Below are 13803 nucleotides of genomic sequence, written 5' to 3'. Positions count from 1 at the left end.
GTGATATATGAACGGGCTGCACGTGACCTCATTTATTTTTCAATGTCATTCCCTGACAGAGGTGTGGATAAATCCATTCTCAGATAAGAAACTGAGGTTTGGGGTTGGGGATTTAGCTCAGTGGTAGAGCGCTTGTCTAGCAAGCGCAAGGCCCTGGGTTCGGTCCCCAGCTCCGAAAAAAAGATAAAAGAAAAAAAAAAAAAAAGAAACTGAGGTTTGAAGAATATGAGTGACTTCCCAAGGCACCGTGATGGTGTGGTCAGTCTATGGTAGAGCTTGCCTCAGACCCAGGGCTCCTCCACCTGGAGTTCAGGGGTCCCAGGCTGCCCTCAGCACCAAACTCCAGCCTGACTTGCAAGGACACCATTGCTTGTTCCTCAGTCTCCTTCCTGCAGGAGATTCTAGCTGAGCTCACCGCCACCAAGATAAAGACTGTAATTTCTAGTTTTCCTAGCAGCTAGGCGTGGCTGTTGTCTGATGTTCTGCCTGATGGAAGAAGGTTGGAAACTTGCAACCTTTTAACTTTTCTGGCAGACCAGAATGAGTGGGATGTGAGATGCTAGCCCAAGCCAGGCAGACTGGAGCTATAGAATCCCCCAGGGGAAGACATGCGTTAGATGAGGACAAGTCCAGCCATCATCTTGACCTACTATACCAAACTCGTGTCACCCCGGGTGAATCTCTGTGATTCAGAACGTCTGTGAGAATAGCCCAACACACACGCAGGTCTGAGCACGCTCTCTGTCCTGCAGTCAGACAGCCCAGAACACAGCCCACAGGTAGCAGCTGCTGAGTGCACAATGGCCCAGGATGATAACACGGTTTTACACTGTAATGCCCCTCAGTTATCTCTAGACCCCACTTTAGCCAGTCATCCAAGATCACTCCATGGATACACTAGTCCCAGCTAAGCCAAGACTGTCCTGTGATTGCCCTCCCTTCCCTTCCCCATTCTTGGCCATTCCTCACATAACACATTGACCTCTTTTTTTTTCCTTTTCTTTTCTTTTTTTTTTTTTTTTTTTTTTTTTTCCGGAGCTAGGGACCGAACCCAGGGCCTTGCGCTTGCTAGGCAAGCGCTCTACCACTGAGCTAAATCCCCAACCCCACACATTGACCTCTTGATGACCCACCTGTCCCTCTAAAGCTCTCTGGGTGGCTCCTACCAGACTTTTAAAATCTCAATACCTTATGGTGACCTCCGAGGCCCTCCCTAACTTGGCTGAGCTCCCCATACAGCCTCCCCTCCACTGGCCAATAGCTGACCCTAGAGTATGCCCCAAATATCACTGGGCATACCTAGCCCGTCTTGTCTTCTGTCACCCTTTCATCCTGATACAGGGCTTACCTCTGTCACTGTAGTCATCTACCAGAATGACCTCCTCCAGCAGGATGTCAGGGGAAGTCTCGAGAACACTGTAAACTGTCCGAAGGAGTGTGGACCAGGCTTCATTATAAAATGCTATGACAACAGATGTCTTGGGCAGGTTATCATAATCATATTTCACCTCTCTGCACCTGTAAACAGAATGAAACTTCAACAACAGAAAAGCCAGAGGGATTACAGCACTGGGCACGGAGTGATGATGGGGACACGGGTCCTGGTCTTTAGGCTTCTCCTGGGAAATAATCTACCAGAGGATCTTCCGCAAGAAAGGCTGTAACCATAACAACATGTGCTAATGGGAGGGTGGTTTTAAATTGTAAAGCAATATCAAGCCTTGGGCAACACAAACTAGTCGGGACCCAAGGGAGGGAGACCATCACTCACTCAGGCCTTAGCAATCCTATCTGTCTCCCCATTCTAATGGGGATCTGGCTCAGACTGCTCCCTCCTCCTGGCAGTTCCTGCTTCTTCCTCCCATCTCTACTTGGAAAATTCCCCATGCTCTCCAAGAGCAGCTCAGCCCTGATCTCCTCTAGGAAGGTAAACCTCCAGCATCAGGTCTCCTCCATTTGAACAGGTGCAGTTCACACGATTCCTGTCACCCAGGGACTGTGCCCACCTTCCCCAGCATCCAGAAGTCACGGCACCTCATAAAGGTGGGAAGCTGAGCACGTAAGTTAGATACACGACTACGATATTAGGGAACAGCTTCTGGGGGTGAAACTGAGCCCACCTAGCCCTAGGAGTAGGGCTTGTCTAGGGCTCCTGGGAGTCAATGATCTCCCTGCTTCTTCAGGAGTTTGTGTCACCGAGCACTGAAGGCTCCTGGTCCATACAACAATCTATCCTCAGAGCCACCTCAGGGCCGTGGCACTCACTACGGGGCAAGGCCTAGAAATTACTAGGAAGTGATGATGGCAAGATGGAGTGATGTCATAAGCACAGATTTTAGACCCTGGGACCGTGCCACGGGATGAGCTGGCTACACGGGAGAAAATAAGCCACGATACCAGTTTCCCAGCCTCCAAGAGAAGGCCTCAAAGGACAGGTAAGCGACAGACTGGAGAGACACAGAGCTACTCAGAGCAGCAGAGCTCACAGCTGCTCACCGACTAGCAATGCTTGGGTGGCCCACCTCAGGCAGTCACCAAGTACTTCCTGATTGCCTGCCATGCGCCAAATAGGCCAGGGCTTTTATCCATGGACCTTACATTCTGGGGGAGTGATCATGCAAGCAAATCAATCATGACAAAAATGACCCATGTAATAAAGAAAATCAAGGAGGGTAGTGGACGAGAATCCTCCTTGGTGGGACGGGTGGAGGAGAGGGACGGGAGTGACCAGAGTTAGTGAGGTAGTGGGCCCTCTGCAGAGGTGACCTTCATGTGCTTGTCTAACACGCACAAACCCCTGGATTTGACCCCAGTACCACATAAACCAGGACGGGCAATACAGGCTTATGGTCTTGGGACATAAAGAGAGGCAGATCAGAAGTTCAAGGTCATCTTCACCGGCCTGGTTTACATGAAACCCTGACTCAGGAAAAAACAAAATAAAAAATAAACAAGCAAACAAACAAACAAAAACCCAGGTAGACACCTACGCCCCTCAAAACAAAGTGGGGGCGCTTTGCAGGTGTGACTGATCTCTGGCACTGTTCCCATTTTACTCCACTTTGAAGTTTTTCAAACATAAAAGGCAGAAGGATCAGATGATTCCACTGACTCAGGCCCAGCATCAACAGTTGTCAGCACACAGCCCACGGTCACTACCCATCTCCCACCATCCTCATCTCAGGCTGTTTTAAAAGAAAATCCTGCATACCACAGCATCCATAGCTACTTTGATATGTATCCCTACAAGATAAAGATTTGTTCCTTAATAAATTTGCTTCTGCCATACCCTAGAAATGGAATGACGGCTGGAGGCTACCCTAGCTCCAGGCTGCAGTAATTCATCAAAGCTAAGCAGATTGGTAACACAGTTTCATGAACCAGAAAGGTAAATGTTGCCAATTGAATGGTACAGAACATGTTCATTTCAGAGATGTCAAAATGGGGTTCCAGGGTGGAAAGAATGTGGGACCCTCTTACATAAAATTCAGCATTGAAGTCTTTGAGACCACTTCCTGGGCAGAAGAGACAGTTCTGTGGTTAAAGGTGCTGTTTGCTCTTGCAGATGACCCAGTTTGATTCCCAGCACCCATAATAGAAGGCTCACAACTCCTGAATTCTAACTCCAGGGGATCCAACATCTCTGGGCCTGCCAGCACACACATATATACAATTAAAAATAAAAAACATGTATCCCATGCCAGCTTCACGGGTTTGGTTTCAAAGACGAGACTCAGAGATGTCAAACAGCATGCTCAGCTCACAGAGAACAAGGCTGGGAACACACCACCGGATGTCTACATCCAATGGTCTTCTTGGGAGGCCCTGGCTCGTTCTTTGCATCCAATAGGAGGCATCCTATATGGCACTCCTTCCTACCAAACAATTTTCCCTTCTCCTCCCAGGGTCTTCTAGTAGATTCCAAGTCCCCAGGAAAAATGCCAAAACCGATTCTGCAGTGAGCCCTGAGACTCCATGGCCATAGCCTGGCTCTAGAATCATTGTAATGGCTTCTCTAGAAGCACTGTAATGGCTTCTCTAGAATTCCCTTAATAGCTTCTCTAGAATCACTGTAATGGCTTCTCTAGAATCACCGTAATGGCTTCTCCAGAATCATCGTAATGGCTTCTCCAGAATCACCATAATGGCCTCTCCAGAATCGCCATAATGACTTCTCTAGAATCGCCGTAATGACTTCTCTAGAATCACTGTAATGGCTTCTCTAGAATCACTGTAATGGCTTCTCTAGAATCACTGTAATGGCTTCTCTAGAATCACTGTAATGGCTTCTCTAGAATCACTGTAATGGCTTCTCTAGAATCACAAATGGCCTCTTGAGAGACTCTGTGTGAGGCAGGGGGCTGCTCTTCTCAGCCGGCTCCACATTATCATCCCGCTGCATCCCAGGGTCCTGCTCAGGTACTCAAGGAAAATTCAGCTGCAGCAGCATGGACTGTTGTGAAGCCAGGCTGGAGCGATACCCTCAGACCACAGGCTGTAATTCATAGACACAAGAGCACCAACATCAGGAAAATCTAGTAAGTCATACAGGGGTCTGGCCGATATTCAAGGCGAGAATCCAATCCAGCCTCAGAGGGAGTAACATCAGAGAATTTGTGGATATATTTCAAACTGCCATACAAGAAGAGAAGACATGAGGAGGAGGAGGAGGAAGAGGAAGAGGAAGAGGAGGAGGAGGAGGAAGGGGAGGAAGAAGAAGAAGAGGAGGAGGAGGGGGAGGAAGAGGAGGAGGAGGAAGAGGAAGAGGAAGAGGAGGAAGAGGAAGAAGAGGAGGAGGGGGAGGAAGAGGAGGAGGAGGAAGAAGAGGAGGAGGAAGAGGAGAAGGAGGAGGAGGAAGAGGAGGAAGAGGAGGAGGGGGAGGAGGAAGAGGAGGAGGGGGAGGAAGAGGGGGAGGAAGAAGAGGAGGAGGAAGAGGAGGAGGAAGAAGAGGAGGAAGAGGGGGAGTAAGAGGGGGAGGAAGAGGGGGAGGAAGAAGAGGAGGAGGAAGAGGAGGAGGAAGAAGAGGAGGAAGAGGGGGAGTAAGAGGGGGAGGAAGAGGGGGAGGAAGAGGAGGAAGAGGAAGAAGAGGGGGAGGAAGAGGGGAGGAAGAGGAGGAAGAGGAGGAAGAGGAGAAGGGGGAGGAAGAGGAGGAAGAGGAGGAGGAGGAAGAGGAGGAGGAGGAAGAGGAGGAGGAGGAGGAGGAGGAGGAAGAGGAGGAGGGGGGGGAAGAGAAGAAGGAGGAGGAGAGAGAAGGTGGTGACATTTCCTCCACATTACAGTGTAATGCAGCAGAGGAAAGGCCGCTGCCATGTTGTGAGAATACTCAAGCAGCCGCATGGAGAGAGGCTGCTAACAGCCAGGTAAGTACGCCATCTCGGGGTCACAATCTCTAGCCCCGTCATGTGTTCAGATGACCAAGACCCAGGCATCATGTGGCTTTCTGAGACTCTGAGCCAGACCCACCCAGTATTGCTAAACCCCTAACCATAGAAATGTGAAATAATAGAACGGCCATTGTTATTTAAACTGTGACATTTTGTAGCAATCCATCCTTCAAAATAAACCACCAGGAAGACCAAGCTGAGAGATCCTTAAACCAACATCACTGTATTCAGCAAAAACGTCAGTGGCCTGAGACAGGCAGAGGCTGAGACAGGACACCTAGTGAGTGCTGGCCTATGATCCAAACTCTGGAGAAGTAGAGGCATGGGGACCAGGAGTTCAATGCCATCGTCAGCCGTACAGGATGCTCCAGGCCACCCAGACCTACACAGTGAGGCCCCGTCTCAAAAAACAAAAGAACAAAAATATTCTAACAAGCCAGGTGTGGTGTGTCACACCTGTAATCCCAGCATTCGAGAGGCCAAGGTAGGGGGACAGTGAGTTCCAGGGCAGCCTGAGATACAGAGAAACCCTGTGTTGTAAAATTAAAACAAATGAGCAAGTAACAAAAGACAAGAACATAACAGATAGAAAATAGAACATAAAATGGCATAATCGAATCCAAAGGTATCAGTGAGTGCAATAAATATAAATGGTACAAGAATTTGCTTAAAAGTTAGTGACACTGTGTGTGTGTGTGTGTGTGTGTGTGTGTGTGTGTGTCCTCGAATATGAGAGATGGGGGGGGGTGAGAATATATCAGGACCTTGCTATGTCACCTAGGCCAGTCTTGAACTGGAGATTCTCCTTGTCCCAAATACCCCCTCCTTATTGGGCACTACAAACAGACCAAAGTTTGATTTCATCAAAGTCCAACTTGTTGAACATTAAATTAGTTGGGTTTACTTACAGAACATAGGTGAGGGATGACTTAAGGAGCCACACCACCAGAGAGTCTCACCAAAGCATAAAGGATGACTTCCCCATAGCTGCCCAGTTGGAGTCTCCCCTTAAGTCAACCTTCCCTGTACCAAACACTCTAGCACCTCTGGAGACCAAGCAGCCACATGCTACCAGGGCAGAATTATATACAGTCTGGAAGGTGCATTATATATAGAATCTCAGGTGAGGGTCCATTGATCCTGCTTACCCCCTCCTCTCCTTTGAGGGAATGCCATCAATTAACAGCCCTTAGCTTAAGGGTCTCTTACAAGTTCCCAGATATCTACAGTTAGAGTCAGTCGACACAGCTCTCTACTCCACAGGCATGCACCAGTGGTGGTTTTAGGCCCCATAGGCTTATATTTGAATGCTTAGTCCTGCGTTGGTGGAAGTGTTTGGGAAAGGATTAGAGGGTGTGGCCTTGATGGAGGGAGGAGGTGTGCCACTGGGGATAGGCTCTGAGGTTTCAAAAGTCCACTCCAGGCCCAGTCTTTTACACACACACACACACACACACACACACACACACACACACACACCCTCTGTCTCCGATTTTCAGATATGATGTCTCAGCTACTACTCCAGTGCCAGGCCTGCCTGCCAGCCCCCACGCTCCCCACCATGATGGTCATGGACTCACCCTCTGAAACTGTAAGTTTCTTTTGTAAGTGTCTCGGCCATGCCGTGTCTTCACAGCAACAGGACAGTAACTAAGACACATGAGGATGCCTAACATTTGTTTATGTGAATGTTCAAACTCAGATCCTTATCTTGTGTGGCAGGCACTTTATTAACTGAGCCATCTTCCCAGCCCCATTTTTTTAATGACACATAAAATGCTAGTTGGCGACACACCTAAAACACACAGGTCCAGAATGAGTGGGGGAAAAAAAAAAGAGCAGGAAGATGAATCCAGAGCTAAGGAGGTTCTGTGGATCTGAACTGCTGGCTAAAGGCCATGGATCTAGGTCTGATAAGAAAATATTCTACACTTTACAGTCCTTTTTGGAAAGCAAAAGAAATACTAGTTTAATATCCACTTGATATGGGACGCTTTACAAAGGTAATTTGCAAGAGCAGATAAGCTCTCTCTCTCTCTTGCAAGAGGAGATAAGCTCTCTACAAAAGAGAGATCTCACCAGCTTCCTGCTGCCAGCTCAGCAGGGCACTTTTGGTCTTGGGGATAACCACCTGGAGTTATTCTGAGACTCTGAGACCCTTTGACATCCCTGATCCCTGAGCCTAGACACACACCTAGCGATAAGCAGTCAAGAAACACAAACAAGGTCTCACTCCTCCAGCCAGCAGCAGCTATCTCCAGATATGGGTCAGGGAACCACCACACAGTCACTCCACTTTCTCTCCTGCTAACTAGGTCAGAATGTGAGCGACAATCATGTTTCAGTAATCATCTCGTTACCATATTCAATGAACACTTGTGTGTGTGTGTGTGTGTGTGTGTGTGTGTGTGTGTGTGTGTGTGTGTGTGTGATGTTAGCAACTCTCAGCCTGTGACATACAACCTTGCTAGTTTCGATGCACTCATCATTAACTACTTCCTCTAATTTCTGCCATACCATGACTCCTCCGAGCCACAGTCCACAGCAACTAGGACAGCAGTTTCCAGCATGGTCACATCTCAGAGCCACAGAAACTCTGATTTCATTGTTCTAGAGGAAGTCCCTGGCACTGAGAGTTTTTAAGAACTCCCTAAGACTGCAGAACCCAGCTCTAGGGCTCCCCACTTTGGCCTGCTCTCTAGGAGTAAACTCTAGTGGTCCTCACTATCATCAGATAGGGACCGTGAACTGTGAAACCACGGATTTACTATGCTTCTATCCAGAGCCTCGCTCACTCGCTATCCAAGGGCACCCATGTCCTCAAGTCAGCGCTAACAAAGCAAAGCTGTGCCTGCAGCTATCAGACCCCCCACCATGTCTGCAAACCAACACCCCAAAAGTCCCTTTACTCATTTGACCTTGCCAGGCCCTGCACTTGCCAGCAAGAGCCAAAGCAGAGTCCCTGGGTTGGCTGGTGCTTTGCGTCCTGTGGCATGTATACGAAGGGCAATAGGATGACAGCAGAAACGTGGGCATTTACATGTGCACTCATGCTCTCTCTCACCCACACGTCTGTGTATATATTTTCTGAAGTCTGTTTCTATACTTGGAAAAAGTCTAGACAGATACACAGCAAAATGTTAATAACAGTTTTCCGGGGGTTGTAAGCTGACTTTTTTTTTTCTTTTACTCTTTTGAGTCTTGCTATGTAGCTCTGTCTGGGCTGGTAGCGGACAAGCACCACCACGCCTGGTTTAACACTCTCTTGTTGGCATTTTTGAGTTTTGGGGGGCTTTTGTTTTTCCTATGGTAACATTTCTAAAGCCCAAGTGTCTTCTTTTATAGTAAAAACAAACAGGTAAACAACGGTCGACACCTAAAAAGGAAAATAAGAGTATTTCTATCTACCCAGTCCTTCCCTGTGACCTGGTACATGGTTTGTCTTTGGTTTGTCTGGAAGTTCTCTTACAGGCTCTCCTTCCTTGACAGTTAAGGACCTTGAGTACCTCTCTGCTGATTAACTGGACTCCTGAGGACCCTACATTGTGAGCACAGAATAATATCAAGATTCTGATTAACTCATGATTGCTGCAGAAACCCCATCTTGTGTGTGGGTTCACATTCTGGTAGCTTTGGTTATTCAATCAATCTTATTCCAAAACTATTAAGTGGAAAATTCCAGAAACAAATAAATTACAAAGGTTAAGACTGTTTACCTCCTCAAATACTGCAATAAACGCTAGCCCTTTCTCCGATATGAATCCTCCACACGGTGAGAATTCAGACATCTATTAGGATCTGGAAGCTTCTCCCTGAGAATCAAGAGGGCAGACTATGCAAGGCCGGGGCACTACTGACTATATATATATATATATATATATATATATATATATATGTGTGTGTGTGTGTGTGTGTGTGTGTGTGTGTGTGTGTATATGTATATATATATATGTATATATATGTATATATATATATATATATATATATATATATATATATATATATGGAGGCTGTGTCTCAGAGACTATCCTGGCCCAGACTGACACAGTCCAGCTCACCTTTCTCTCAGGCTAGTCAAAAATAATGGGGACAGGCTCTGTGGCCAGAGTCAGAGGCTAGGCCCGTCCTGCTGGGTTGGATTAATTCCCAGGGTCAATGGCACAGCAGGATCTAGTCTCAAATCCCGATAGGACACAAGCCAGCTGCATCACCATGGAGACAGGAAACTATAAGCCCCACAGGTCATCTAAAGCGTTTCAAAGAGATATTCACGACTTCTAACAATAAAGGAAATTGGATACGGAGAAGAAAAAACTTTATGACCAAATGCAGAGGGCACGAAGAGCAGCAGCAGAGTATACATACCCAGGGCAGCAGAGGAAGAGGAAATAAGCAGCTCGGCGCTCCCAGGTGTGCCTGGATTATTCAGTCTGAGGCTGCATTCTTTCTGCCCACTTACACAGAGTGTACCGGCTAACCCTCGCCATCGTTTGCAAACGAGGAAACTGAGGCTAAATCAACTAAAGGCTGAACCCACTCACTGCCTGAGATCGCAGACTCGGGGGTTTTAGAACATTGGGCTTTCAAAGAGCTAAACCGCCCTGAGGCATTTGGTAGAAGTGGAGAATCCTTGCCAATCCCAGCAAATTTTACTCAGAAAAGATAGTGAAAAAGGGCCTCGGGCAGAGAGTCAGGGTAGGCGTGAGCAAATCAAGGTACCGCGTGAATGAAGTCAAGTCTGTTAAACTCTCCCTGAGATGGGGGAGGGGGCACAGCAGATCGCCAATTTCATCTTCTGGAAGCTTCGTGTTACCTATGCCCTCTGAGTCCGTTTTCAAACTGAAAAAAAGCTGACATGGCATGGGGCGTAGGTGACAAGTGCCTGACGGTCACAGCAGGCTAGCCCTGTGGCTCTAACCGGGATCCCTTTCTGAGTTCTGTTTCCCAGGAAATCTACCGAGCTCATGTGGGAACTAAAAATTCTCTTAACAAATTTAAAGGGTGGAGGAGTCTGGGAGGCCCAGGGTCAAAGGTGGCAACAGCTGCAGCGGCTGTTTGTTTCCGTGTCCCTCACCTGTTGAAAAGCCAGCAGCTCCAACAGGAACTAGGCTCTGACTACACGGAATCTGCCCTGCACCACCTACAAGAATGAGCTGGGCTGGGCTACAAAGCCACAAAGCGCCCTTCCCACCAACCTCTCCTTCCCACCGCCCTCCACCCAAAAGCTAGGATCCAACAGCCAGAGAGAAAGGAAGGCGGCTCCGGGCCTCGGATACGGCCATTGGGCATCTCTATGGCTCTGCTCTATCCCTGGGCAACAGCACACCCACACCAATCAATGGAGCCAGCCCTATGCTAGTCGCCGTCAGCTCCCCAGGAGTCACAGCCACACCCGCACAGTCCTAACTGACCCACAGGCACGGACGGGGGCGGGGGGGTCTCTTCGGTCTGCTTAACTCGAATCTCACCCTCTCCAGACAGAATGGCAACTTTGAGGTGTCAGATTCAAGGGACCACCCAGTTACCAGCTCGACTTTCTTAGGTTCCTTCTGATTTTTTTTTTTTTTAACTTTCCCGCCTCCTCGCCCTCTAGATAACCCCCTCCCTCTGCACCGCCTCCTCCCGAGGACGATGGAGCGTCCCACGCGCCGGGGCTCCGCGACCACTCACAGAGGGTTCCAGCGCTCGGGCAGGCGGCGGTGCAGCGAGATTCGGTCGCTCAGATAGATGTTGATCTGGTGCCGCTGCACACTCTCCTCCTGCAGCCGCAGCTCCTCGCCCTGCAGCTGCAGCCGCACGGCCTCCCCCTTCGCTCCCAGAGCATCGGCGGGCAGCGGAGGCCTGGGCAGCACCGGCTCGTGACGCCCGGGGTGAGGAGTCCGAGTGGGTACCGGGTCCACCGTCCCCGACCTACTTCGAGCCCGCAGCACGGCGCCCAGCCCAGCCAGGGCCAGCAGTGCCAGCAACGCCTCCCGGCCGCGCCGCAGCCCCCGCGGGCAGCGCCTCCTCACCGCACGCCCCCACATGCACCCTCTAGCTGCGCCCCGCGGCCTCGGGCCGAGGCTGGACCCGGATCCCGGAACCACGCTCGCCCCGCCCCCGGTCCGCCTCGCCCCACCTGCGTCCCGCCCCCTTCCTGGCTGCAGCCTCCCGCGCCCACCTGCTGGAGCCCACGTGGGCGAGCCCTGAGCCTGGCGACCCCCGCGGCGCGAGTGTGGGCTGAGCACTCCGCTGTGGACGCTGTGGGCGCTGTGGAGCCACTTCCTTGAACTTACGTGACCCTAGCACTGTCGCAGATAGATGGTTCCCTAACCTTAGCCACTGCGTGCGTGTTCAGGATGTGCTGGCTGAGACGCATGAATGCTGCAAGCGGCCCTGTGCCGGTATTCAGTGGCGCCTAGAATAACTTTCTTCTAGAGTCCATGGGTTTCCAAGCTGTTTTTCAGTCTTAATTTTGGGGACATCTACACTCTGCAGGCCCATCACACACACACACACACGCATACGCGCGCGCGCACACACCTTTCCTGTGATATATCTCAGGTCTTGACTTGGGGCTTTCTTATAGGAGAAAAAGGACCCCTGCTTCAAAGCTTGAAGGACAAGAGTTCCATCCATCATCTCCATTCAGTCAAAGAACGACTCCCTCCAACCTCCATGTGTGATACAGACAATTGTGCATACATACATCCATGTAAAAATTTAAAACGGGGACAAGTAGCAGAAATAAGGGTACCACTAGAATGTTAGAAATAATTTGTTGATGCGTTAGAGTCAGAGTCTCAAGTTACCCAGGCTGTTCTCCAACTCCTGATCCTCCTGCCTGTGGCACCAAGACTCCCTAAATGGTGTCTCCATCCCCACTCCCTACCCCAGCCCCTGATGTTTACTGAAATGAAGTCTTACTCTGTCCTAGTTGACTCTGAATTTTAACATAGCCAGGCTGGCTTCTAACTGTAGGAATAAAATGTTACGTAAACTGCAACTTTTACCTTCAGCTGTAGAGGATGAAGGAGCCAGGTTAGGCTACTGCCTGGTTGGTGCCTTTGCAAATGCTGTTCCTGTCCTCCACTCCCCTGCCTCACCTTACCAACTCTTTATGAATCCTCCAGCAACTGCAGCGTTTTCAGGAGGGCTTCTTTATTATTATTATTATTATTATTATTATTATTATTATTATTATTATTATGCCACCAATGATGCCTTTTCACTGGAGAAGTTTCTGGATGTGTATGTATATAAATCAAATATTTACTCATGGTAACTCATTTTAAAACAAACTTTAAAAATACATATAATTTGGGGTTGGGGATTTAGCTCAGTGGTAGAGCGCTTGCCTAGCAAGCGCAAGGCCCTGGGTTCGTCCCCAGCTCCGAAAAAAAAGAAAAGAAAAAAAATACATATAATTTTACTATTTATTCGAGAAGAAAGCAGTTTACACTCTGAGATGGATAGGCTTGCTTATTTTAAACTAGGGCTAAACATTTACTACTACAGGGCACAAAGCATCTTATAATTTTCAGAGTTGACTGATAATTTCATTTTAAAAATCCCCAGTGCTGAGAGTGCCATTTCACATAAAGAGGTGGTGCCAGGTGGAAGAATGATATTTTGGATCGATTTTTGAAATTCTGTCCCAGTCCCAAGAAAATTTGTTTTTAAAGATTTATGTGGCCGCTGAAGAGGTAACTCGGCCATTAAGAGTACTGGCTGCTATTCCAGAGGACCCAGCTTCAATTCCCAGCACCTACTTTGCAGCTCACAACTGTCTGTAACTCCAGTCCCTGGACATCTGACACCATCTTCTGGATTCCCCAGGCAGTGTATACACATATGTGTGTGTATGTATGTATGTATGTATGTATACATATATATGGCATATGTATGTCTCATATGTGTGTGTCTTATATATGACAGACACGCATACACATAAAATAGAAAAATAAAATCTCCAATTTTTAAAAAATGTATGTGTGTATGTGTGTGTGTGAGTGTGTGTGTGAGTATGTGTGAGTGTGTGTGTGTGTGTACACATATGTGGAAGTGCCAGTGGAAGAGAGCATTGGATCGGCTGGAACTGGAGTTGCAGATAGTTGTGTGTGTGAGTGTGTGTGTGTGAGTGTGTGTGTGTGAGTGTGTGTGTGTGAGTGTGTGTGTGTGAGTGAGTGTGTACACATATGTGGGAGTGTCAGTGCATGCCAGAAGAGAGCATTGGATCAGCTGGAACTGGAGTTGCAGATGGTTGTGTGTGTGAGTGTGTGTGTGTGTGTGTGAGTGTGTGTGAGTGTGTGTGAGTGTGTGTGAGTGTGTGTGAGTGTATGTGTGAGTGTGTGTGAGTGTGTGTGAGTGTATATGTGAGTGTGTGTGTGAGTGTGTATACATATGTAGGAGTGCCAGTGCATGCCAGAAGAGAGCATTG

General features: G+C 48.6%; 1 protein-coding gene across 2 annotated transcripts in view; it reads right to left on the bottom strand.

Annotated features, from left to right (window-relative positions):
• Positions 1–11438, bottom strand: part of Galnt12 (polypeptide N-acetylgalactosaminyltransferase 12) — a 28925-nt gene extending 17487 nt beyond the window's left edge. For both annotated transcript variants that reach the window (NM_001426999.1, XM_087548934.1), the window contains 2 exon segments: positions 1349–1518; positions 11055–11438. In NM_001426999.1, coding sequence (NP_001413928.1) covers positions 1349–1518; positions 11055–11410 — 526 coding nt within the window. In that variant the 5' untranslated portion in view covers positions 11411–11438.
• Positions 11439–13803: the final 2365 nt, after the last annotated feature.

The sequence above is a fragment of the Rattus norvegicus genome, chromosome 5, assembly GCF_021556685.1.
Source record: "Rattus norvegicus strain SHRSP/BbbUtx chromosome 5, alternate assembly SHRSP_T2T, whole genome shotgun sequence".
NCBI lineage: Eukaryota > Metazoa > Chordata > Mammalia > Rodentia > Muridae > Rattus > Rattus norvegicus.
The sequence above is the reverse complement of the archived record's forward strand: the minus strand, read 5'-3'. Positions and strand labels throughout refer to the sequence as shown.